Below are 27993 nucleotides of genomic sequence, written 5' to 3' on the forward strand. Positions count from 1 at the left end.
CACACCGGCGTGCAGCGCCGCACCCAGAGTGTTGTTGCTGTCGTTGGGGGTCAGACATTGCAGGCGCAATAAATGAGGCCTCAGGAGAAGCTTGCGATGTGGAAGGCATGGCTTCAGGGCTGGATGATGCTGTCACCTCCCCACCCTCAGGTGCTGTCGACCTGACGATTATGGCACGGGGGGGGGGGTTCCGCGACATGTCGATTGCCGCATGGCTTCAATGGCGTCGGCGGTCCGCTCCATCGCGGTGATCATACGTGACATATCCTCCGATTGCCACTTAGATAGAGCCGTGATGTTTGCGGCTATCGTAGTCAAGTCCTTGAGCAGCTCTCGACCTATGTTGCCGCTGGACTGTGACAGACGCACTACAGCAACCGACCTTTCCTGCACCAACCTCCGTCACTGCAGCAAAGGTGCTGCAACACTGGAGGGGTGCCTTGCTGCGCATGGCTTGGTCCTGCAAAATCAGAGGAGCCATGGAGGAATGCCCTGAATATAGACTCCGTGGTGGAGGATGTTCCAGCTGTCTCACATGGAGCTGGTGTATCCTCCTCTGTTTCCACCCCTGCCGCCACTGGATGCAGGATCAGTGGCTCTTCCTCGTCCTGTTCCTCTTCCTCATCTCTGCCAGTGGTGAAGTCGGGAGAGGGCTGGGTTACGCCAGAGGTGGAGGCAGTGGGTCTGTCGCCTGTGTCGGTGTGGTCTGAATTATCCGAGTCTAGAAGTACAAAACAACATTTTAAGGAAGCTTGGTACCAGGGGAGGGGTCAGAGTTACATGAGTACATAGTACAATGACTTATCGCCGTCTTACTTAAATGTCCACCACTGCTGCAGCACTGCATTACATATCGCAGACAGACAATACATATATGCATTGCGTTACATGCCCCCAACATTGCAGTACATCACATGAGGCCAACATTACAGTGCAATAAACTTACATTATATTACATCAGGCCAACATTACAGTTACATTACATGACCTGAGAGGACTGCAACACAGACTGTATTTTATTCAACTTATCATTTTGTGGGTCAGCTCCAATGTCGGTGGTGGCATGGTTGCTATCCCCAACCAGGGACAGGGCACGGATCTCGATGCCAGTCAGAGGCTCCTGGGTTGTGGGTCCGCCCCCCGTACTGCGCTGGTCGGATGCTATTGCAGATGTCGTCTTCTGCAGAAAGTAAAGTAAATCAAAGTAAAAAATCTTCAATCCATTTAACATCGCAGACACACAGGGTCTCTCTCTCTCTCTCTCTCTCTCTCTTTCTCACACACACACACACACACCAAAAATCCCCACTGTGTTGATCCTCTTGTCGTGACCTGAAAGCACGAATACATCGCCGTAACCTTAAGATAAATGACATCATCCGTGTGACACTGAGCCGACATTTACATGGCACATGGGGGGTGGGGGGGTGCATAAATAAAATCATTACTTTTGCTACTCTCACCAGGTCATTCCACCTCTTATGGCACTTTTCCCCGGTGTGTACCATGGTACTTTTGGAGGACACAGCCTCCCCGATCTCGTCCCATATCCTATTGTGCTCCTTTGGAGAGGGGGGGGGCTTTCCACCAGCAGCCTTCATTAGCTCGGAGTACCTCTGTTATCTGCTCGAGAAGAGCAGGTAACTCTGTCTCGTCGAAGGCGGGCGCCCTCAACCTCCCGTCCTTTTTGATGTTCCTGCGCTTTGCTTTTTTTTTAACATTGCCATAATATTTGTTATGATTTTTGCTTTGTAAAATATGGCTTCTTATTCTTTAAACTGTAGAATTATTAGTTGTTCGGAATATTTTTTAACTCCGCAATGTGTTTTTCAAGTAACTGCCTGTCGACTAGCTTGCTGATCCTTCTCACCCCCTCTTCAAGTCACTGCGCATGTGCGGGTGACCCCTGACCCACGAATTCGCGGGTAAAGCGCTTCTGTTGGAAAAAAAGGAAAAAATATTTGCGCATGCACAGTTCAGTGCCGCACCGTCCATCGAAGAGCAAGTTGATCTTGATCGACTACGAAGTAACATACCGCCTGCTGCAGACCGCTGGCATGCTGCCGACATAACGGCGAAAACATTTTGACCAATTTTGTCCTCTTCGGTCTCCGGCTGTACGCCAGCGGTTTGAAACGACACACCGCTGAGAAATGGACGGACCTTATGCATCGACCAATTTTGGGCCCTATATGCTTAAAGAGCCATGTTTCCTTTTATTAGCTATCAGTTTTTTCATAGTTCCTTTTAGCTCTTCTAATCTCTCTCTTCACATCTCCGCTACACTTTATATAGTCCTCATGATTTTCTTTGGTATCATTAGCCCTTTTTCATCATATGTTTTCTTTTAAAGTTTCAGTTTAGTTTAAATCTACTCATGGAGCACTAGACCTTTATCCAACACTTTTTCTCATTCTAGGAATATATTTATTTTGTATTCTATGCATCTCACATTTGAAGATTTTTCCACTGATGATCCATTGACCTGTTTGCCTGGTTAATTTGGGCCAGGACCTTATGTTGCTAAACTTTGCTACCTTCCAGTCCAGCAACATCATCTTCATTATCCTTTTTAATTCTTGCACTGAACCTAACTATGTTGTGCTTGCTATTTCCCAATTTTTCTGCTCTCATGCCGGCTATTTGTCACTTAGCACCAAATCCATCAAACCTCTGGTGGTTGGACTAGATATCGCTGCAACTATTGATTTGCTCATCCAGTCCCTCACCTGCACTTGTAATGCCCTCAATCACAGCAAAACCAATATATCGCTATTCATTTGTTGTCACTGAAATTCTCTACCTAATACAATTGTGGAGGGGCCATCACCGCAAGAACTACAGTACTTCAAAGAACAGGCCCACCACTACCTTCTCCGGGAAAATAGGGAATAAGCTATTGGCTATATATCCTAAACTGCTCCAGTACCTTTCCAGTGTGATGGATTTATACAAAACAATCTGTATTTGGGAAGCACACCAGCATATTTGTTTGTGGTGTCATAAGGTGCCATGGTAACAGTTTGCAATGAGTACCAAGTTCACCAGTCAGGTCATAAGAGGAGCTAACTAAAGCTAACACTTTCCATCAGCAAAAGAGAAATTTGTTCTTGGCCCTACCTTGTGTTGCAGTTGCATATGTTCTTGTGCGATTGATAAGAGACTATAGAGCAGGTTGTCTCCTGGTCTCTTATCCAGTGTCTCGAATGGGAAGGGGAATAACATTGATTTTTAACTTTTTTTAAAAATTGTTAAATGGAAAACTTTTACTCGATATTAATCAAACTTAAAAGATAACCCCATCTGTAAGAAATAGTCTTCTTAAGAATCCTGGGGCTGGATTTTCAGTTTGTTGCCGCCCCTGTTAGTGTCCCAGAGGGGCGGCAGTAAGCTGTTCCAGGCCGGCGGCCAGCTTCAAACACCACGCTGGAACTTTCGGTGCCCGTTTCGACGGGACGTGGAGCATTACCGCCCGGAAGAAAGGAGCCGGTGTGTAACGCCCCTGGTTGCGACACCGGCTCGATTTTTGGCAGCTGCCCGATCTGTAGCACTCCGTAGAGCATCCTGCTGGGACTGCATGTGAAAGCTGGCGGTCCAAGATGTAGTGGCCACAGTGAGGTAAGTAAGCATAGGCCTTACGCTAAACATTAGTAAGACAAAGGTCCTCCACCAGCCTGTCCTCGCCGCACAGCACTGCCCCCCAAACATCAAGATCCACGGCATAGCCCTGGACAACATGGACCACTTCCCCTATCTCGGGAGCCTTCTATCAACAAGAGCAGGCATTGATGATGAGATCCAATACCGCCTCCAGTGCGCTAGTGCAGCCTTCGGCCACCTGAGGAAAAGAGTGTTTGAAGATCAGTCCCTCAAAACTGTCACTAAGCTCATGGTCTACAAGGTCGTAGTAATACCCGCCCTTCTGTATGGCTCAGAGACATGGACCAAGTACAGTAGACACCAAGTTGCTGGAGAAATACCACTAGCGATGTCTCTGCAAGATCCTGCAAATCTCCTGGGAGGATAGATGCACAAACATTAGCGTCCTCATCCAAGCCAACATCCCCAGCATTGAAGCACTGACCGCACTTGATCAGCTCCGCTAGGCAGGCCACATAGTCCGCATGCCAGACACGAGACTCCCAAAGCAAGCGCTCTACTCGTCCACGACAAACGAGCCAAAGACGGACAGAGGAAACGTTACAAGGACACCCTCAAAGCCTCCTTGATAAAGTGCGACATTCCCACTGACACCTGGGAGTCCTTGGCCATAGACCGCCCTAAGTGGAGGAAGTGTATTTGGGAGGGCGCTGAACTTCTTGAGTATCGTCGCCGAGAGCATGCAGAAATCAAGCGCAGGCAGCGGAAGGAGCGTGTGGCAAACCAGGCTCCCTGCCCACCCTTTTCCCTCAACGACTATCTGTCCGACCTGTGACAGAGACTGTGGTTCTCGTATTGGACTGTACAGCCACCTAAGAACTTATGCTAAGAGTGGAAGCAAGTCTTCGTCGATTCCAAGGAACTGCCTATGATGATGAATGTCGATCTCAGGTGAGTGTGATTGTTTTTTATTTAATTTTTTTTGCAACTTATGTTGTGGCATGAGTTATTTATTGGGATTGTTTTTGGAGGGTCAGTTTTTTTTTTCCTCCCCCAGGCCTCTCTCTTGGAGCACTCCGAGGCCGGCTGTTTAGCTCAAGATTTTCGCTTGCTCAGCCAGCCTAGCACCATAAGAGAGGTATGTAATGTCTCCCTTAGGGCTCCACCCCACACTCAGGGCCCAGCTGTTGAATTTTGCTGACTGAGACGCAAACTGTCCCCGGGCGCAAACTTTACCAACCCACTGCTATTACCGCTTTGAAATGAGCAGAACCGAAAATCCAGCCCTTGATATCTCCTTTTGTACTGAAACAAAAACATAAAACAGCACAATTGATTTTAAAAATTAGCATTGTGAGATCCATCAGAGTGACTGATTTGTCCTTGTTGCCTACGGATCCAAAATTTTGGTGTGAAGGGAAAGTGAAATTGAGGCAGATCCTCTGCCAAGGGTGGGGAAAGAGACAAAATTAGGGCTGGGTTCCTGCCTCCTTTATGCTCTTACCCAAATTCCTGTTGGGAGACTGGTCACTAAAATCTGCTCACTCAAAGATGTCTCTGCAAGATCCTACAAATCCCCTGGGAGGACAGACACACCAATATTAACATCCTCGACCAGGCCAACATCCCCAGCATTGAAGCACTGACCACACTTGATCAGCTCCGCTGGGCAGGCCACATTGTCCACATGCCAGACACAAGACTCCCAAAGCAAGCGCTCTATTCAGAACTCCTTCACGGCAAACGAGCCAAAGGTGGGCAGAGGAAACGTTACAAGGGCACCCTCAAAGCCTCCCTGATAAAGTGCAACATCCCCACCGACACCTGGGAATCCCTGGCCAAAGACCACCCTAACTGGAGGAAGTGCATCCGGGAGGGCGCTGAGCACCTCGAGTCTCATCGGCGAGAGCATGCAGAAATCAAGCGCAGGCAGCGGAAGGAGCGTGTGGCAAACCTGTCCCACCTGTGACAGGGACTGTGGTTCTTGTATTGGACTGTACAGCCACCTAAGGACTCATTTTAAGAGTGGAAGCAAGTCTTCCTCAATTCCGAGGGACTACCATTCATTAAGGCAAGACTTTGGGGAAGTATTTAGGAGTGTTGTGGTTTCTCCAGGATTTCCAACCAGCGAGACCTAGAGTTTATGCAAAGAGTAGGCATGATTTCTGTCTTGGATAATAAATGAGTTAAATGGTTTATTTTTTAAATTATCTGTTTGTGGGGCATTGCTATGCACAGAATGACTTCTGCACTTTAAAAAAAAAATATTGATTGAATGTCAGGATATGGGTGATGCTAGCAAATATACATTTATTACCCTGAGGAGGTCCTTGTGGGCCTTCTAGTGATTGTCAACTAAATGGATTTCTTGGCCACTTCAGAGGGCACAAAAGGTAAAGCACTTTGAGCTGGGTTTTAGGTTTTTATGTTTATGGAGCGATAATGGCAGTGGGGCGGGCAAGTTAGCGGCCGGGAATAGTTTGCGCCTTCGTAGGTAAGTTTGGGCATCTGGGCCCTGCATCAGGGGGGCGCAGCGCTAAGGGAGGCGTTGTACAGCTCTCTTGGCACAAGGATGGGAAACTCCTGAGCTGAAGAGCCGGTCCGGAAGCGCTTTGAGAGAGATGTCTGGGGGAGGTGGGGGGAAACCAAAAAAACCCACAAAAGATTGCTAAAACATTGTCCACGCCACCACAACGCAAATCGCTGAAAAAAATTAAAAGAAAAATCAATCACTTACCTTTGGAGCCCATTACTCACCTCCACCTCTTCGCCGACGGGATGGTTTGACCGCCCTGATTTCCCAAGCAGTCATTGTGGGGTGCACTTCTGGGCTGCTGGATCGGGCAGGACCTCAAACTCGTGGCAGGGACGTTGCACACCGGCACAGCGCTTCCAGGCGGTGCTGCTTCGTGCCGCCGCAAAACCGGACCCAAGGATCGCTGCCGGGTGCAGAAGATCTCATTGCCACCGCTCCGGGGCGAAAAACAAAGCACAGAAGAGCAGAAAATCCAGCCCATAGTGTGAGATGAGTCTCGTATAGATCAGACCAAGTAAGGCAGGTTCCCTTCCCTATGAAACGTTAGCAAACCAGTTGGATTTTTCCAGCAATCTGGCAACTTTCAAGGCCGTTTGTGGGTTGGCACCAGAAGAAAATATATAAATTTATTGAACTTAATTTTCAACTTGTCGTGGTGGTATTTGAGCACTTAATCTTTGGGTTTTTAGTCCAGTTCCATAATACAGGTACTATGCTAACTTACCCTGTTACCTATATAACAGTAACTGGACTTTAAACAGTTCATTGTACATTAAGTGATTTGGTATGTTTTTGAGAGATGCGATCAGGTGCTATATAAAAGTAAATTCTCTTTCTTTAGCAGCAGGGAATAATTATTGTTCCAGAATACTTTGAAAATGCTGAATTTTAATTGTAGGGAAAGCTGCCAAAATTCTTTATGGTAAATATGCTGATGACATATTTGAGTGCATCTAGCAACCTGGAGCAATGAGAAAAATTGTCGGACTTGAACACATAAATCTAGGCTGACATTACAGTGAAGTGCTGAGGGAGTGCTGCACTGTTGGAGTTGCCATCTTTCGGATGAGATGTAAACCGGGTCTGTGCTCTCAGGTGGATGTTAAATATCCCGTGGCACTATTTCGAAAAAGAGCAGAGAAGTTATCCCCGGTGTCCTGGCCAATATTTATCCCTCAATCAACATCACTAAAACAGATTATCTGGTCATTATCACATTGCTGTTTGTGGGAGCTAGCTGTGTGCAAATTGGCTGCCACGTTTTACACATTACATCAGTGACTACACTCCAAAAGCTCTTCATTGGCTGTAAACCGCTTGAGACATCTGGCAGTCGTGAAAGGCGCTATATAAATGCAAGTCTTTCTTTTTCTTTGACTGTTGTGTTTGGCTTCATACAACAGTAATGTGTACACAAAGAGCAAATGAGCAGAAGACCATTTAATCTGTTTTTGATTGTTTTGATAGGACAACATATTGTTTTTTAGGTAGTGACATGGATTCTTTTACGCTCACATGATCAGGCAGAAGGGGATCCGCTATCCAAAAGATGGCATCCCTAATAATGCAGCAGTCCATCTGTACTACACTGAAGTGTCAGTCTAGATGAGGTGCTCAAATCCTGGAGTGGGGCTTGAACCCAAAACCTGATTCAGAGGTGAAAATGCTACCAACTGAGCCAAGCTGATGCACTTTGATGTTTTGTTTTGATCCACTTTTTACTTTTTCTGAGCATTATTCCATGATATTGAACAATTTTTCTCAATGACAAAGATTAATATTTTTAATTTACATACTTCTCATTAATAGTGGATTATTTGGCTCAAGCTTTTGACATTCTTCTTGTCGACCTGAAGACAGATGAAGGCAAGGCTTTGTTCTTGGAGTACCAGGCTGTGCAGATTATTCTTTGTTACCTGAAACCCTCGAGTAAATGTCTGCTGTACAGTGCTGTTGACATCATTCTACAGATGACAATGGAGTCAAGTAAGTATCTATACACAGTAGAATTTTCCACTTAATAAATCTGAACAATAAGCCAAGATTTTCCCAATGAACTAGTTTGAGCTGCCGTATTAAATTTTTTTGCTAAATGTTACCTAAACATGTTACCTATGATGTGCAAACCTGGCAACATGACTTCTAAAAAGGTGAGTGCAGTGGTCTTCAGCTGCTCAGCATTTGGTACAAAATCCAAGTACAAAAAAGACAAACAAATTTATTTATTTATTGCTCCTTAAACTAAGATTCAGATTTGAACATGATTATAAAGACCATTTTTAAAGTCTATTGCAAAGATTATGGATGGAATTAACTGTACAACTTGGTCTCAAAACATCTTACAGAAATTCATGTGCATACACTTGGGGGCCAATATTGCCTCTCCCGATAAGGCCTCTGACCGCCTGAAAGTGGCGACCACGGGGCGGCGCAGAATGGTCGCCGACTCTCCGCGGAGGGGCAGCCATTTTGCAAATTGCCCTTCATCAGTGGCGGAGCGGCGCCCGTTTTCCCGCTGCGGCGTGCACTCGCCGACCCCTTACCGACCGGTGGCAACTGCTTCCCGAAATTGTCCCGTGAGAAATATCCCTTTTGCGGAATTGCCCCGCAGAAGAGATGCCGCCGCCGGCTGGTGCCACTGACAGCTTTTTGTGTCGGTGTCACTGACAGTGCACTCCTTGTTGGTTGGTGACGCGTCTGCCCTTAAAGGGGGGGTGGTGCTGCCAGCGACACAATTTTTATTTTTTATTGTCGGTTGACCGACGATTGTGCCCCCGGGTTCTGCCGGGCCGCCAACAAGGCAGCCTGGCACCCCCTCTTGCATGTCAGACCGCTGGACCGGCCGAAACCCTCCCTGGTGGCCCAGTGGACCTAACTTAAAAATATGCAGGGGAGAGACGTTGTGACACGTCAGCTCAGCGCTAACATCATTAACGCTGTGCAAATGACTGATCGGGCGGCCCACCCGCAGCAAGGACACTTCTGCCCCTCAGCCACAACTACATTCGCCCCGAGCAAAAAAAAAATGTCCAAGTGCTGAATATCGACAACACCTCCGCCGCAATCCATGTGGGTGTGAAAATCTAAAACAACAGAAGGTGCGCCCTGTTTCAGGCAGAGGTGAATTATTACCCCTTGGTCTTTTGTTAAGAATGTATGTACACTAGATATACTTCTGAATTGATGGGAAAATAATGGAATGCTTTATTCAGTTGAACTATATAAATGCCACAGTATATGGTGTTAAAAAATTCGGGTTTGCCTTAGACATTCATTGAAGTTCCGTGGCACTGGTCAATCCCATAAGCAGTCTTGTGTTCAGTCATATGTCCCAATATCTAATCATACAATAGCATACTCTCAGTCGTGACCACTGGATATCGTGTCTTTTGCGCATGCCCTGATGTGCATTTCTCCAATCCTTCTGTAGGTAATCCAGTGGCACAAGGCCAGATATTAATCATTAAGCTGCTATATTTTGTAGACAATGAGTGAATATACAAAGTAACAGCTATAATCAAATCTATCTATCTTCCTTCATTTCAAACCCCTTCTTGTGAATAATAATAATAATAAACCATTACTTCCCTCTCCCAGTTAGTGGGCCATAGTCACATACTTTTAGTCCACCTTAGCAGTGAAATAGACCAAAGCTAACATGGGCTTGATCAGCATTAGTCTTACAAAAATATGCCTTTTTGCAGTCGTCTTCTAATCCCAGGAGGTGTTCAAAACTGGTGCATACTGACTTTCACATACATCTTTAGAGAGAAATTCCTGTCGTCTACACTTCTTTTTGATAGCATCATAGTGAAGTGTTATTATCTTGAATCCATGTTCTACTATTCAATGGTTTTGCTGTTTTGAACATGGACATACTGTAATTTCTCCAGTGTAATAGTCCTTTTTATCCACAGGCTAATTTTGGACATCAATCTGAAGCAATTGTGTATTTCCTCATTAGCTTGTACTTCATATTCATTAGGATATTTCCATTATAAACAAGGTGGGGAGGAATTTACAAGGACAGGACCCCTTTCATAGTTTCACTTATGATTGCCTAGTAAAAGTTATGCGACGTCCCCTGAAAATGACTGATGGGTATTACAGCTATAGGCCAATCTTCTATTCCCTGTTATCAGCAGCAATGTGACACAGTTTCTGTTCTGCAGGAAGAGTTTTTTGAGTCCTGTCTTTTTCCTCACTTCCTGAATGAACTGCTAGAATCCACAACTTGCCTGTGCCTCTCTAAGTGGCTTTTCCTGTAGCAGACTTGAATCAAACTAATTAGATTAGGAAGCCTAATTTTACGAGGCCAGACTCTCAGTGCAGAGCCTTGCTTGCCAGGAGTGCAGATTGCAGAATCATGCTACCGATTTTACAGTCATTAAAATTAATAATTGGAAGATCAGGAGGATGGAGAATTTAAGCACACTGACCTCTGCACCCGATCCTATGATCTGCAGTCCAAGAAAGACTCTGTCAGGAATACTGTCTCGCAAAATTTATCCTGTGGTGTCTACTGCCAGTTCTTGATTGAATTTTTTGAGGAGGTCACGAGGAGGGTCAATGAGGGTAGTGCATTAGATGTAGTCTACGTGGATTTTAGCAGATCCTTTGACAAGGTCCTACATGGCAGGTTGGTTTAAAACAAATAAATAAAAGCTCATAGGATCCAAGGGAAAGTGGCAAGTTGGATCCAAAATTGGCTCAGTGGCAGGAAGCAAAAGGTAATGGTCGACGGGTGTTTTTGTGACTGGAAGGCTGTTTCCGGTGGGTTGCCCAGTAGTAGGGCCCCTGCTTTTTGTGGTATATATCAATGATTTAGACTTCAATGTAGGGGGCATGTTTAATAAGTTTGCAGATAATACAAAAATTTGTTGTGTGGTTGATAGGAGCAGGGAGCTCTTACTGCATAGAAACATAGAAAACAGGTGCAGGAGTAGGCCATTCGGCCCTTCGAGCCTGCACCACCATTCAATAAGGTCATGGCTGATCATTCCCTCAGTACCCCTTTCCTACTTTCTCCCCATACCCCTTGATCCCCTTAGCCGTAAGGGCCATATCTAACTCCCTCTTGAATATATCCAATGAACTGGCATCAACAACTCTCTGCGGCAGGGAATTCCACAGGTTAACAACTCTCTGAGTGAAGAAGTTTCTCCTCATCTCAGTCCTAAATGGCCTACCCCTTATCTTAAGACTATGTCCCCTGGTTCTGGACTTCTCCAACATCGGGAACATTCTAACCCGCATCGAACCTGTCCCGTCCCATCAGAATCTTCTATGTTTCAATGAGATCCCCTCTCATCCTTCTAAACTCCAATGTATAAAGCCCAGTTGATCCAGTCTCTCCTCATGGTATTGGGAGTAATCAGTCTGGTGAACCTTCGCTGCACTCCCTCAATAGCAAGAACGTCCTTCCTCAGATTAGGAGACCAAAACTGAACACAATATTCCAGGTGAGGCCTCACCAAGGCCCTGTACAACTGCAGTAAGACCTCGCTGCTCCTATACTCAAATCCCCTAGCTATGAAGGCCAACATACAATTTGCCGCTTTCACCGCCTGCTGTATCTGTATGCCAACTTTCAATGACTGATGAACCATGACACCCAGGTCTCGTTGCACCTCCCCTTTTCCTAATCTGCCGCCATTCAGATAATATTCTGCCTTTGTGTTTTTGCCACCAAAGTGGATAACCTCATATTTATCCACATTATACTGCAATTGCCATGCATTTGCCCACTCAGCTAACCTGTCCAAGTCACCCTGCAGCCTCTTAGCGTCCCCCTCACAGCTCACACCGCCACCCAGTTCAGTGTCATCTGCAAACTTGGAGATATTACACTCAATTCCTTCATCCAAATGATTGATGTATATTGTAAAGAGCTGGGGTCCCAGCACTGAGCCCTGCGGCACCCCACTAGTCACTGCCTGCCATTCTGACAAGGACCCGTTTATCCTGACTTTCTGCTTTCTGTCTGCCAACCAGTTCTCTATCCACGTCAGTATGTTACCCCCAATACCATGTGCTTTGATTTTGCACGGCAATCTCTTGTGTGGGACCTTGTCAAAAGCCTTTTGAAAGTCCAAATACAGCATAACCACTGGTTCTCCCTTGTCCACTCTACTAGTTACATCCTCAAAAAATTTCCAGAAGATTTGTCAAGCATGATTTCCGCTTCATAAATCCATACTGACTTGCACCGATCCTGTCACTGCTTTCCAAATGCGCTGCTATTTCATCTTTAATAATTGATTCCAACATTTTCCGCACTACTGATGTCAGGCTAACTGGTCTATAATTACCCGCTTTTTCTCTCCCTCCCTTTTTAAAAAGTGATGTTACATTAGCTACCCTCCAGTCCATAGGAACTGATCCACAGTCGATAGACTGTTGGTAAATGATCACCAATGCATCCACTATCTCTAGGGTCACTTCCTTAACTACTCTGGCATGCAGACTATCAGACCCCGGGGATTTATCAGCCTTCAATCCCATCAATTTCCCTAACACAATTTCCTGCCTGATAAGGATATCCTTCAGTTCCTCCTTCTCACTAGACCCTTGGTCCCCTAGTATTTCCGGAAGGTTATTTGTGTCTTCCTTCGTGAAGACAGAACCAATGTATTTGTTCAATTGGTCTGCCATTTCTTTGTTCCCCATTATAAATTCACCTGAATCTGACTGCAAGGGACCTACGTTTGTCTTCACTAATCTTTTTCTCTTCACATATCTATAGAAGCTATTGCAGTCAGTTTTTATGTTCCCGGCAAGCTTCTTCTCGTACTCTATTTTCTCCCTCTTAATTAAACCCTTTGTGCTCCTCTGCTGAATTCTAAATTTCTCCCAGTCCTCAGGTTTGTTTCTTTTTCTGGACAATTTATATGCCTCTTCCTTGGATTTCCTTACAGTTGAGCCACCTTCCCTGTTTTATTTTTACTCCAGACAGGGATGTACAATTGCTGAAGCTCATCCATGTGATCTTTAAATGTTTGCCATTGCCTATCCACCGTCAACCCTTTAAGTATCATTTGCCAGTTTATTCTAGCCAATTCACGCCTCAAACCGTCGAAGTTACCTTTCCTTAAGTTCAGGACCCTAGTTTCTGAATTAACTGTGTCACTCTCCATCTTAATAAAGAATTCTACCATGTTATGGTCACACTTCCCCAGGGGGCCTCACACAAGAAGATTGCTAATTAATCCTTCCTTATTACACATCACCCAGTCTAGGATGGCCAGCTCCCTAGTTGGTTCCTCGACATACTGGTCTAGAAAACCATCCTTAATTCACTCCAGCAAATCCTCCTCCACTGCATTGCTACCAGTTTGGTTAACCCAATCAATATGTAGATTAAAGTCACCCATGATTACTGCTGTACCCTTATTGCATGCATCCCTAATTTCTTGTTTGATGCTGTCCCCAACCTTACTACTACTGTTTGGTGGTCTGTACACAACTCCTACCAGTATTTTCTGCCCCTTGGTATTCCGTAGCTCCACCCATAATAATGATTCCACATCATCCAAGCTAATGTCCTTTCTTACTATTACATTAATTTCCTCTTTAACCAGCAATGCCATCCCATCTCCTTTTCCTTTCTGTCTATCCTTCCTAAATGTTGAATACTCCTGGATGTTGAGTTCGCAGCCTTGGTCACCCTGGAGCTCGAAGAGCCGAATGGCCTACTCCTGCACCTATTTTCTATGTTTCTATGTCTCCGTGATGCCAATTACATCAGTTGTACAGGGCCTTGGTGTGGCCTCACCTGGAATATTGTGTTCAGTTTTGGTCTCCTAATCTGAGGAAGGATGTTCTTGCTATTGAGGGAGTGCAGCAAAGGTTCACCAGACTGATTCCTGGGATGGCAGGACTGACACATGAGGAGTGACTGGATCGACTGGGCCTGTATTCACTGGAGTTTAGAAGGATGAGAGGGGATCTCATAGAAACATATAAAATTCTGACGGGACTGGACAGGTTAGATGTTGGAAGAATGTTCCCGATGTTGGGCAAGTCCAGAACCAGGGGACACAGTCTAAGGATAACGGGTAAGCCATTTAGGACTGAGATGAAGAGAAACTGCTTCACTCAGAGAGTTGTTAACTTGTGGAATTCCCTACCGCAAAGAGTTGTTGATGCCAGTTCATTGGATATATTCAAGAGGGAGTTAGATGTGGCCCTTACGGCTAAAGGGATCAAGGGGTATGGAGAGAAAGCAGGAAAGGGGTACCGAGGTGAATGAAACCATGATCTTATTGAATTGTGGTGCAGGCTCGAATGGCCTACTCCTGCACCTATATTCTATGTTTAATAGAGCTGGAGAGTTCAGGAAGATATCAATAGACTGATCAGGTGGGCAGAAAAGTGGCAAATGGAATTCAATCTGGGGAAGTGTGAGGTAATGCATTTGGGGAGGGCTAACAAGGCAAAGGAAGACACAATAAATAGTAGAATCACCCAAAGGGCATTGGGAGGGGAGGGGTGGGGTACGGGCGGGGTGGTGTTTGGAATGCACTGCCAGAAAGGGTGGTAGAGGCAGAAACCCTCATCATATTTAAAAAGTTCTTGGATATGCACTTGAAGTGCCATAACGTGCAAGGCTACAGACCAAGAACTGGAAAGTGGGATTAGGCTGCATATGTGTATTGATTGCTCTACCACAAATGCTGCTACCACAAAGTTATACATAATATCCTGTTAAATTATTAAAGAAAAATATCCTGTTAACATTGCCCAGTTAAATTCTATTTCATTATAATTTTAATTCCAATTTCCTCCTCAGTTTTCTGTTTTTTTTGCTCTGCCATTCTTGAAAACAGACTTTGCAGGGCATGCTTCCGCGTGCCTCCTTTTGCATGTGCTAGGTTAGATAGTGATTGCAGCTGTGCTATTTGATGGAGACCACTACAATGAGATTATTCCTGTTCTCACCCATTCCTATAAGGAGAACAGGAAGGGTATTCTTAGATAAAACATCCTGCATCTGTCTTCCTAAAAGAAGAGAGTGCTTCCAATGTCACACAATAAAAGACGAGGAGAAATTGGAGGAGTAGTGAGGTTGGGGACAGCATCAAACAGGAAATTAGGGATGTGTGCAACAAAGGTACAGCAGTTATCATGGATGACTTTAATCTACATATAGATTGGGCTAACCAAACTGGTAGCAAAACGATGGAGGAGAATTTCCTGGAGTGTATTCGGGATGGTTTTCTAGACCAGTATGTCGAGGAATCAACTAGGGAGCTGGCCATCCTAGACTGAGTGATGTGTAATGAGGAAGGACTAATGAGCAATCTTGTTGTGTGAGGCCCCTTGGGTAAGAGTGACCATAATATAGTAGAATTCTTTATTAAGATGGAGAGTGACACAGTTAATTCAGAGACTAGGGTCCGAAACTTAAGGAAAGGTAACTTCGATGGTATGAGACGTGAATTGGCTAGAATAGACTGGCGAATGATACTTAAAGGGTTGACGGCGGATAGGCAATGACAAACATTTAAAGATCACATGGATGAACTTTAACAATCGTATATCCCTGTCTGGAGTAAAAATAAAACGGGGAAGGTGGCTCAACCATGGCTAACAAGGGAAATTAAGGATAGTGTTAAATCCAAGGAAGAGGCATATAAATTGTCCGGAAAAAGCAGCAAACCCGAGGACTGGGAGAAATTTAGAATTCAGCAGAGGAGGACAAAGGGTTTAATTAGGAGGGGGAAAATAGAGTATGAGAGGAAGCGTGCTCGGAATATAAAAACTGACTGCAAAAGCTTTATCGATAGGTGAAGAGAAAAAGATTAGTGAAGACAAACGTAGGTCCCTTGCAGTCAGATTCAGGTGAATTTATAATGGGGAACAAAGAAATGGCAGACCAATTGAACAAACACTTTGGTTCTGCCTTCACGAAGGAAGACACAAATAACCTTCTGGAAATATTAGGGGACTGAGGGTCTAGTGAGAAGGAGGAACTGAAGGATATCCTTACTAGGCAGGAAATTGTGTTGGGGAAATTGATGGGATTGAAGGCCGATAAATCCCCGGGGCCTGATAGTCTGTATCCCAGAGTACTTAAGGAAGTGGTTCTAGAAATAGTGGATGCATTGTTGATCATGTTCCAATAGTCTATCGACTTTGGATCAGTCCCTATGGACTGGAGGGTAGCTAATGTAACACCGCTTTTTAAAAAAGGAGAGAGAGAGAAAACGGGTAATTATAGACCGGTTAGCCTGACATCAGTAGGGGGGAAAATGTTGGAATCAATTATTAAAGATGAAATAGCAGCGCTTTTGGAAAGCAGTGACAGGATCGGTACAAGTCAGCGTGGATTTATGAAAGGGAAATCATGCTTGACAAATCTTGTGGAATTTTTTGATGATGTAACTAATAGAGTGGACAAGGGAGAACCAGTGGATGTGGTGCATTTGGATTTTCAAAAGGCTTTTGACAAGGTCCCACACAAGAGATTGGTGTGCAAAATTAAAGCACATGGTATTGGGGGTAATGTACTGATGTGTATAGAGAACTGGTTGGCAGACAGGAAGCAGAGAGTCGGGTTAAACGAGTCCTTTCAGAATAGCAAGCAGTGATTAGTGGGGTGCCGCAGGGCTCAGTGCTGGGACCCTAGCCATTTACAATATACATTAATGCTTTAGATGAAGGAATTGAGTGTAATATCTCCAAGTTTGCAGATGACACTAAACTGGTGGCGGTGTGAGCTGTGAGGTGGATGCTAAGAGGTTGCAGGGTGACTTGGACAGGTTAGGTGAGTGGGCAAATGCATGGCAGATGCAGTATAATGTGGATAAATGTGAGGTTATCCACTTTGGGGGCAAAAACACGAAGGCAGAATATTATCTGAATGGCGGCAGATTAGGAAAAGGGGAGGTGCAGCGAGACCTGGGTGTCATGGTACATCAGTCATTGAAAGTTGGCATGCAGGTACAGCAGGCAGTGAAGAAGGCAAATGGTATGTTGGCCTTCATAGCTAGGGGATTTGAGTATAGTAGCAGGGAGGTCTTACTGCAGTTGTACAGGGCCTTGGTGAGGCCTCACCTGGAATATTGTGTTCAGTTTTGGTCTCCTAATCTGAGGAAGGATGTTCTTGCTATTGAGGGAGTGCAGCGAAGGTTCACCAGATTGATTCCTGGGATGGCAGGACTGACATATGAGGAGAGACTGGATCGACTGGTCCTGTATTCACTGGAGTTTAGAAGGATGAGAGGGGATCTCATAGAAACACACAAAATTCTGGTGGGGCGGGACTGGACAGGTTAGATGCAGGAAGAATGTTCCCGATGTTGGAGAAGTCCAGAACTAGGGAACACAGTCTAAGGATAACGGGTAAGCCATTTAGGACCGAAATGAGGAGAAACTTCTTCACTCTAAGAGTTGTTAACCTGTGGAATTCCCTACCACAGAGTTGTTGATGCCAGTTCATTGGATATATTCAAGAGATATGGCCCTTACGGCTAAAGGGATCAAGGGGTATGGAGAGAAAGCAGGAAAGGGGTACTGAGGTGAATGATCAGCCATGATCTTATTGAATGGTGGTGCAGGCTCGAAAGGCCGAATAGCCTACTCCTGCATCTATTTTGTATGTTTCTATGTGGATTGGATGAAAATAGATAAAGAGGAGGTACTTCAAAGATTGGCAGTGCTCAAAGTAGAAAAGTCACCCGGTCCAGAATGGATGCATCCTGGGTTGCTGAGGGAAGTAAAGGTCGAAATTGTGGAGGTTCCAGCCACAATCTTAACATTCTCCTTGGATATGCGAGTGGTGCCAGAGGACTGGAGGGTTGCAAATGTTACAACCCTGTTCAAAAAAAGAGAGAGGGATAAACCAGTAACTACAGGCTAGTCATCCTAATGTCAGTGATGGGGAAACTTGTAGAGACCATAATTGGAGACAAAATTGTCAGTTGCAAAAACATGGGCTAATAAACGATGTTCCTCCTAATTGTTTTTGGTTGCGCCGTCCGTTCCTGTAAGCAGCCTGCACGGGACTTCCAGCTTAGCGGGAACGTTGCTACTAAATTACAGCAGCAGAGATTTGTTGAAGGTGTATCGTGCCTGGCAAACTTGATTGAGTTCTTCGATGAAATAACGGGAGAGGGTTGATGAAGGTAGTACAGTTGATGATGACGTGTATCTGGACTTTCAAAAGGCATTTGATAAAGTGCCACATTGACTTGTTCGCAAAATTGAAGCCTATGGGATTAATGGGGTGGTGGCAGCATTGATTGGTATGAAATTGGCTAAAAGGCAGAAAGCAGAGAGGGGACCTAAAACCAGCGGCATGCCCCTCATTAGCATATGTTTTAGGCAGCCGCCACAATTTCCTGAAAATTGTTTTCTGCCAATATGGCATCGGACATATTTCAGGTGTCCTTGTGAAAACGGCACAATAATGACCAATTTCTACCCCAATCAGGCAAATATGAACAACGTTTGACAAAGTGCCACATAATAGACTTGTTAGCAAAATGAAATCCCATGAGATTAAAGGGACAATGGCAGCATGCATGCACAATTGACTAATGAACAGAAAGCAGAGAGTAGTGGTGAACGGTTGGTTTTCAGACCGGAAGGAAGTATACAGTGTGTCCTCTGTGCTGTATGATTCCATGTCCCTACATGTACAGCTTTGCTCATGAACTGGAGTCCTGACATTTTTTCTTTCTCAAGCCTGGAGATTTTTCAGCAAATTGTAGTGTCACCACTACCACTCTTAACTGATGCTGGCTAATTTAGCAGAAATCAGGAACTAAATTCAGGAGTGGTGTGGCTGTGTACCATTTACCTATTGAACTATCAAGCTGTCGTAACATTGGATCTGGTTCTAAGTTGTTGTGCAATATTTTACAAATGTACTAGAATGTTCATAAGAACACATGCAGTGCAGTCAGTTAATTGCATTGAATTATAATTTTTAGAGTTTTAAACAAATCGTTTTGAATTCATGTTAATGTGATGCTTAATTTTAAGAAGAATTGAGGAATTCAGTTATATACTGTAAAACAGAACGAAGACATGGCATTAAAAAGGAGCAAATACTTTAGCTCAAATGGTCAACTTTTAATTTATTGTAACAGAGGGTAAAGAAGAAACATTTTTGCAGTGTTCCACAATAGAAAGTCTGCACAATTGAAAAACTGTGGAATCATTACATTCTAAAAGAATTTGGGAAGGGCTGAAATAAGGAACATGCTGTATTGCTAGAAGTACCATATTTTCTTTTTATGCAGGATATTTGCAGCATTTCCTCAAGGCATGCAGCAATGAGACCTGGTTCCGCACTTGTTCCTTGCTTCTGAGAAACTCTAAACTGGAGGTACAAATACTGGAGAAACTCAGCGTCGTCCTACAGAAACTCTCTAAAATAAAGTATGAAAATGAAATGACTGAAATGTTGCCAATATACTAAGAATAATTTCAAAAATTTAATGTGTAATTTTATGTGTCATTTAAGTTGACTTATTCATAACAGTAATTGTTCTTTGGCATGCTTGTGATACCTAGCATTAATGTTTAAAACGACTTCACAAATAGGAATTTGTTCTTGGACACCCATATGTGTGGAAGGATTCAGATACTTTGGGGTCGAAATTGGTGGTAGTCCTGCCCACAGTCGGCGAGGTTTCGCCGGAAGTGAAGTTTTTTTCAGTGATTCCTCCAGTGCCATCCACGGTCCATCCACCGCAAGATTGGTCGCAGAGGTTCCAACAGTCTGCTACCTGCCCTCGCCGGAGGCTGGAAATCTGGCATTTTCCTCATCGACGACCGTGTAAGATCACCCTGCCGCCCGCCAGAAGGACTGCTGGGGAAAAGCTGGTCTGAGCTGGCTGTGAGTCGGGCGACAGGGAGCTTCGCTCAGAGTGCTGCAGCGCTGCACTTCAGGATATCGTTCAGATCATGCAGCATTATCAGTGGCACATAAATAGTGAGGTGATGCACCTTAACCCAGAGAGAGTTCGGATATGTTACTCCCTATGATTCCGTTGAAGGGAAGGTGTGGTAGAGGAAGCGGCAATGAGTTACGGAAGATGGTAAAGGCTCAATGGAGATGAAAGTGTTTGGAGACCATTTCATGTGGAACCTATTTAGTGACTGATGTGACTTCACAAATGGTATGAGCTTATGTCAGAGTTATTAAGTGAAAGTTATTAGGTGTCAATCGATGGCACATAACTGCAACTGATCCTGAGAACATCTTGACATGAGGTGTGGAAGAGGGGAAAATACATATAATGGACTGTAATGTAACTGATGAACATGTCATCCCAGGGATGGCACTCTGCCGTGTTTGGCGTCTTTAAAAAGTGGCGTGACCTGCAAGCATTAATGTGTGACCTGCAAGTAGTTCAAGTGACTGATTGAATGGAAGCCTTTCTGCATTGGTCGCCCTTACGTGTCATGCTGCGATATCCTGATGATAGGACCCATTATACAGTGGAATCATATGTGGAGCGCAATATATTCCTAATGCAGCAGAACACCTGAGGGACAGCTGTGTGTTTCTCACAAGCATCACACATCATGTGGAAATGAGACATTGACCAAGAGAGGGTGAACATTGTGACTGTATTTAAAAGTACATAGTTACAAAAGTGACATAACCTTATAGAATTCACGTACATCTCCACCATCAACACCCGCCCCTCTACCCGCTACCACCACCTCTCTTCTCCGCCCCCCACCCCCGATGTGAGGCCCATTGTCTTCTCTGCCCCGCCTTCAAGATGGCGCCCCTCTCCCTCCCCGCCTCTGCTTGAGCAGGTTGTGCAGGAAGGCAGCCGGATCTCTGCAGACATGTATGTCTTGGAGAGACAGTAGAGGGTGTCACACCGGCATCTCCAGCTCCTCTGGATCTGTGTGCCTTGAGGGTGTGGGGTCGAGGGCTTGCACGACCTGCCTAGAAGCCATCGCCTGCCTCATCGCCTCAGCAGACAGGGTGTTGCGCTCCACAGCACTAATGAGCCGGTCCATTCAGTCAGGATGATGCTGAGTGAGAGATTTGATGCTGGCACCTATTCCAGCCATGGTCTTCAGCAGCTGGCGACCTAGGTCGACGCTTGTCCTCGATAGCCGGACCATCTCATGAATTGCTGTGAGCTGTCCTGCAATCTCAGCAGCTTGTTGTGGGTGGACGCGCCTTGGTTGGGTCAGCTCCACAGCCTCTGCGCCTAGCAGCACTTGAAGATGTTGCAACCGGTTCAAAGCCCATGAACTCTGAGCCCGACACCGAGGTTCTCCGGACAGGTGGCACACATGGCAGGAGGCTGGTGTCATCCTCTTCCAGCTCCTCGGCCTCAAATGGCTCAAACCTGAGCCCTTCTCCCTCCTCTCTCTCCTGTTCTTCATGACTCTGGGTGGCGGAGTTGGTTGCAGTGGAAATGGGTGATCTTGGGGGGGAAAGGAGCCCAAGTCTTGGGCTGGGGACAACGTTGGGATGGGAGACACTGGGGTCACAATCCTCCTTTGAGTGCCAGAGGTGGATGCCGTGCATTGATCAGTGCTGTCTGACTCACCATCTGCAAGTAGAGGGCAACATTTCAGTCTATGGGGTGGGGAGGGTAGGTCAAGCTGACGTGAGCCGTCTCATCTCACATTGTGCCATCAAGGAGTTCCATCTCTACATGGGCACACCAATAATGGCCGACAAACTGTACGTTAAAACGCATTTGCCTTTACATTGCATGACCTTTCATGCCATGAGCGTTACTCACACTGGAGATTATTATACCCTTACCATGCTCCAACACGGGATCTGCATCACCCTTTTTGGTTGCACGGCAGCGGTCACCCACCAATGCCAGGGTACACTCCTTCAGGCTGCTCAACTCAATCACCTCTGCTGTGCTGGGCCCCCTCCCGTGGCACTGAGGTTTGCTGCCTTGGAAGTATTTTTTTTCTGCAGAAAGAAACGTTGCAGCCTTTACCCTCTTCTCATGCCCCACACGCGCACACACCCACACACATCTGGGGCATAACTTTTGCAGTTGCACGGGAGGGGTTCCATAAATGTTTACTCACTCTTGTTGAGTCTGGTCTGTGGGAGACCAGACTAGTTTCCTACACTGGTCTCCATCTCGCTCAATGTTGCCCATTGAGGACACGGCCTCACCAATCTCCCTCCAAATGTGTCTGTCATCACCATCATAAGCAGTCCCTTGGAATCTTGGAAGACCTGCTTCCACTCCTAAAATGAGTTCTTTGGTGGCTGAACAGTCCAATACGAGAACCACAGTCTCTGTCACAGGGGGGACAGATAGTCGTTGAGGGAAGGGGTGGGTGGGACTGGTTTGCCGCACGCTCTTTCCGCTCCAGGTGTCAGTGGGGATGTTGCACGTTATCAGGGAGACTTTGAGGGTGTCCTTGTAACGTTTTCTCTGCCCACCTTTGGCTCGTTTGCCGTGAAGGAGTTCCGAGTCAAGCGCTTGCTTTCTGTCAGGCATGCAAACAATGTGACCTGCCCAGCGGAGCTGATCAAGTGTGGTCAGTGCTTCAATTCTGGGGATGTTGGCCTGGTCGAGGACGCTAATGTTGGTGCGTCTGTCCTCCCAGGGGATTTGTAGAATCTTGCGAAGACATCATTGGTGGTATTTCTCCAGCGACGTGAGGTGTCTTACTGTACATGGTCCATATCTCTGAGCCATACAAGAGGGCGGGTATTGCTACAGCCTGTAGACCATGAGCTTGGTGGTAGATTTGAGGGCCTAGTCTTCAAACACTCTTTTCCTCAGGCGGCCGAAGGTTGCACTGGCGCACTGGAGGCGGTGTTGAATCTCGTCGTCAATGTCTGCTCTTGTTGATAACAGGCTCCCGAGGTATGGGAAATGGTCCACATTGTCCAGGGCTGCATTATGTATCTTGATGACTGGGGAGCAGTGCTGCGTGGCGAGGACAGGCTGGTGGAGGATTTTTGTCTTGCGGATGTTTAGCGTAAGGCCCATGCTTTCGTTCACCTCAGTAAATACGTCGACTATGTCCTGGAGTTCAGCCTCTGTATGTGCGCAGACACAGGTGGCGTCCGCGTAATGTAGCTCGCCGACAGAGGTTGGGGTGGCCTTGGACCTGCCCTGGAGACGGCGAAGGTTGAACAGGTTCCCGCTGGTTCGGTAGTTTAGTTCCACTCCAGCGGGGAGCTTGTTGACTGAGGTGGAGCATGGCAGAGAGGAAGATTGAGAAGAGGGTTGGGGCGATGACGCAGCCCTGTTTGAACCTGGTCCGGACGTGGATTGGGTCTGTAATGGATCCGTTGGTAAGGATCACGGCCTGCATGTCGTCATGGAGCAAGCGGAGAATGGTGACGAATTTTTGGGTTCAGACGAAACGGAGGAGGACGCTCCATAGACTCTCGCGGTTGACAGTGTCAAAGGCCTTTGTAAAGTCGAAGAAGGCCATGTATAAGGGCTGGCGCCCTTGCAGCTGTCGCGCTGCAAAAATCATGTCCGTTGTGCCCCGTAGGGGACAAAATCCGCACTGCGACTCCAGGAGGAGCTCCTCGGCCACAGGAAGAAGATGGTTGAGGAGGATTCTAGCGACTACTTTCCCAGTGGCTGATAACAAGGGATGCCTCTGTAGTTGCCGCAGTTGGACTTGTCCACTTTTTTAAAGATAGTCACGATCACTGCATCTCTGAGATCTCCCAGCATGCTCTCCTTCCTCCAAATGAGAGAGATGAGGTCATGCATTCGCGCCAACAGTGCCTCTCCACCATACTTCAGTGCCTCAGCAAGGATTCCATCCACTCCCGTAGCCGCCTTGTTTTTAAGCTGTCTTATGGCTTTTTCTACCTCGTGCAGTGTTGAGGTTTTGCCGAGGTGGTGGCGGGTAGCATGCTGCAGGATGGAGTCGAGAACACTCTGGTCAAAGGCAGAGTCTCGATTGAGGAGATCTTCGAAGTGCTCCTTCCAGCGGACCCTGACTGCCTTGGTGTCCTTGATGAGAGTTTCCCCGTTCTTGGCCAGCAGTGGGGTGTGGCCTTGGGTGTTTGGGCCGTAGGTGGCCTTGACTGCAATGAAGAATCCTCGCACATCATGGCTGTCGGTCAGCTGCTGTATCTCTTGTGCTTTCTCCATCCACCAGCTGTTCTTTAGGTCCCGGGCTTTTTGTTGGACCTCAGCCTTGAACTGTCTGTATTGCTGCTTTGCTGCTCCCGAGTTGGGTTGTTGTTTAAGGCTCAGAAATGCCCTGCACTTGCAATCTATTCACTCTTGGATCTCATGATCATTCTCATCAAACCAGTCCTGGTGTTTCCTGGTTGAGTGACCGAGTATCTTTTTGCAGGCACTGGTTATGGAGACTTGGGGGGGGCAGGCCAAGCATTGTGGGCATTCTGCGTCTCATCAAAGCACGCCAGGTTAGCTGTGAGGCGCTGACTGTATAGGGCTCTCTTAGCTGGGTCCTTAAGTGCCCCGGCATTGATTTTGTTGCGGCACTGCTTCTGCTGCCTCCTCCGCTTTGGGGCTATGTTGATGTCAATGATGGATCGGATTAGGCTGTGGTCTGTCCAGCAGTCGTCAGCTCCTGTCATAGTGCAGGTGTTGCGCACATCCTTGCGATCCCTAGCTCGGACGATGACATAGTCGAGCAGGTGCCAGTGTTTGTATTGGGGTGGTGGAGGTTTGCCACGACCATCCTGGGTGAGGTCTTTATACCTGCACTCCACCTCTGATACACGCTCCTCCAGTTCCTCATCATTAAAGCAGGGAGCTCTGGGCCTGGTCTTGACAGTCTTCTTTGATGCTTTTTTCCACTCATGTTAAATCACTGAAGGAATGGCTTATGAAAAGTTTGTAGTTCTGCGTCTCCTAAACTCTCCCCTATACAACTGTCAGGTGCAGGAGAGTGTTCACCATTTAAATGCATGTGCAGATGTCCCAGCAGTCTCAATTGCGGCAAAAATGACATCGGTGTGCTGATTAGAACTGCAAAAAACATCCGGCTCCCCCAAATCTTGCGCATTTGCGGTGTAGCGCCTCCAAAGTTCTCTGATTCAAGAGGCCTGCACCTCCCGCCCACTGATGCTGATATCCGCACCCGCCCTCCGACTTCCACTGCCGCCCACAATACTGAGGCGAAACTGGCTCCTGGCTGGACCCAGCGGCAGCAGGCGCCAAAAAGGTAGGTGCCACCCAGGGACCGCCGAAAAATGGACGGGCCTTATAGCTCATCAATATTGGGGCCTCTATATTCCAGTCCCCTCCCCCAATTAATTAAGCTTTTCTTAATGACGTGTGCAATTTCAAAAATGAAACTTACTATGATATTTAACATTTTGTCTGATTTAAGATTATCCCAAACAACATTACGAGCATCCACAACTCCATTTTTATTTAATTTATTTTTTAAATCTTTTAAATTATTTTTTAAATCACACTCTGCACTGAAGCTGAGGTAATTAATGTAATATTTGAGAGAAATCTTCTGGTCCAGATTATGAACAGGAGAGAGGATGTCAAATGATCCTCAAACAAAAAAATCAGAAAGCAAAACCAATTTGGAGAACTAGCCTCACCATTTTAAAATACTCATTTTCCCAATTGCAATGTATGATTGCAGTTTTCAGCAGTTAAAATTAATTTCTCCAATGGATGAGGATCAACCTCAAAACTGTTTTCTAAACCCTCAGGGATAAACTGTAATACTGTTGGACAAATAGACTAATTGAAATGTATACTTTCTTTACAGGAATAATAAGAAACTATTTGAATTATTCACAATCCACATCTTGATTCAAGAGTTACACAGGACTACAGATCCAGAGCATACTTTCTTGGCTATCAACCTCCAGTCCATTCTGTTTAACCTCGGCATAATTAAAGGGACTGATTTGGCCAGCAGCCTGGGAAACAGCATTTCAAATCAGTGAACATCTATCCATTTAGACTTAAGTGCTGCTTTTTATACTGTTAGCATCATTGGTAAGCTTTCTGTGTCTAATTTATCAATAATTAACAGATCTTGTACTTTGCTATATTTAAACAAAGCATGTTTTAGTGTACATATTTTTAATTGAAACCAAATCAATTGGAAACTTCAGTTGCTTCAGGGAAATGGAGACTTTACATCTAGACTGTTGGGGAATAGTCCCTGTATGTCAGTTGTTAACTTTCATACCTCTGAGTTAGAAGATTGTGGGTTTGAGTCTCACACCAGGAGCTCATATCTAGGCTGACACTTCAGTACAACATTGAGAAAGAGCTGCTAACTTTTCAGTGGGACATTAAATCAAAGTCCTGTCTGCCTGTTCAGGATGAAGAGCAGGATGTTCTCCTTGTGTACTGACCAACATTTCTCCCTCAACCAATACCACCAAAAAAGACACGAACTATTTGTGGGATCTTGCTGATGCAGAATGGCTGCTACATTTGCCTACATTATAACAACTCTACTCCAAAGGTGGTTCATATGTGAAGCACTTTGATATGTTTTTGAGAGACATCAGAAGGTACACACAAACACAATTACTTCTTTAATTCTTCCAAAGGTATCCGTTAAATGTATTTGCTATGTTAAATGATATAATTTATCATATTTTGCATTAAAACTCTTTAAAATTCTGGAGTGCAAATAAATGTTGTTCTTCCCTCCACATCAGAATTTTTCTTTCCTGTCCTCCTGATTCTAATCACTTATGCCATGATATGGTTCCATGAGCAGCAGAGGCCCATGCCTGATCCAGGTGACCATTTTCTAATGAACCTCGATGATGTCAATGGGCTAATTGACTTTATAGCCATTACATGTTATCTTCATTCCATACCTGCAACATCTATTTCAGTATGACACTGAATAGTGATCTAGAGCAGGCTCCTGACCAGCTGATTTTAAAAATTTGTTTTAATTCCTCCCTCTAATTTTCCTTTTCCACTTCTACCATTCTCTCTACTTTCCTGGCAAAAATCAATTAACCAAACACAAATCAATAACTGGATGTTTCTACCTTCCTAGTCTGGAAAACCAGTTCCACACCACTTGGTGCAATAACACACTAAATGGAGTGTTGGGGAGTTCAAAATAGGCTTGCTTTTAGGTTCTTTTAGACTCTAGGTTTACAGATTTTATTTTGGTAAAGCACAGACCGCATTTGCAGTACCAATAAAAGTAAATTGGAAACGTTTTGGATCGTTTGGTTTTGTGCCACTAATTTATACATCTGTCATTTTAAATAAAACTAGACATGGCACTTGTTTCTATTACTTAATTTCAACACTTCAGCAAATGTAAAGTTGACTTTTTGTGGTAAGATTGCACATGGCATGTCTACCACCAATTTTGCTATTCATTTGATGCTGATACTTAACCACCAAAGTGATTAAGAATAAAATAAGCTTTAATTAAGCTCATAAGTAATAGTGTGCAAAAGACCAAATCGGTGATAAATTCCATAACTAAAAATTGCAGTGACATTTAGTCGAAGCTGAATTAGGACTTAACACTATGGGGTAGAAATTGCCCCCCACCTGAAACGGAACGCGCACACTCCGTTTCAATGGTTTTTACCGCAGCTGTGGTTGAGGTTACCTGTTGAGCGAAATTCCGCTCTTCGTTTTTTTTTTATTCGATCCGGAAGTCACTCTTAATGGGGCCGGTGACTACATGAGAAGAGCAGAGACATGCCAGCGGCAACATCTGAGGGGCAGAAACCGCCGTGAAGACGTCATCATGGCACTGCGTTAGGGGAGAGCCTTCATGATTTTTAAATTTTGGCCCGCCGGGCCACCTGGAAGGGTTTCAGCCGGGCCAGCGGCCTGGCACCCAAGAGAGGGTGCCAGGCTGCCTGTTGGTAGCCCAACAAATCGGGGGCATAATTGTTGGGCCGACATGGCAGTCGGCTAACAAAAAAA

General features: G+C 45.5%; 1 protein-coding gene across 5 annotated transcripts in view; it reads left to right on the top strand.

Annotated features, from left to right (window-relative positions):
* The window catches only part of LOC139274813 (coiled-coil domain-containing protein 138-like), a 164441-nt gene extending 137189 nt beyond the window's left edge, over positions 1-27252 (top strand). For 4 of the 5 annotated variants that reach the window (XM_070891504.1, XM_070891505.1, XM_070891507.1 and 1 more), the window contains 3 exons: positions 7946-8122; positions 19387-19525; positions 25835-27252. In XM_070891504.1, coding sequence (XP_070747605.1) covers positions 7946-8122; positions 19387-19525; positions 25835-26015 — 497 coding nt within the window. In that variant the 3' untranslated portion in view covers positions 26016-27252. The remainder of the gene's footprint in view (positions 1-7945; positions 8123-19386; positions 19526-25834) is intronic. The other variant, XM_070891506.1, reaches the window with a different exon arrangement.
* The last annotated feature ends 741 nt before the right edge of the window (positions 27253-27993 follow it).

Source organism: Pristiophorus japonicus, chromosome 10 (genome assembly GCF_044704955.1).
Source record: "Pristiophorus japonicus isolate sPriJap1 chromosome 10, sPriJap1.hap1, whole genome shotgun sequence".
NCBI lineage: Eukaryota > Metazoa > Chordata > Chondrichthyes > Pristiophoridae > Pristiophorus > Pristiophorus japonicus.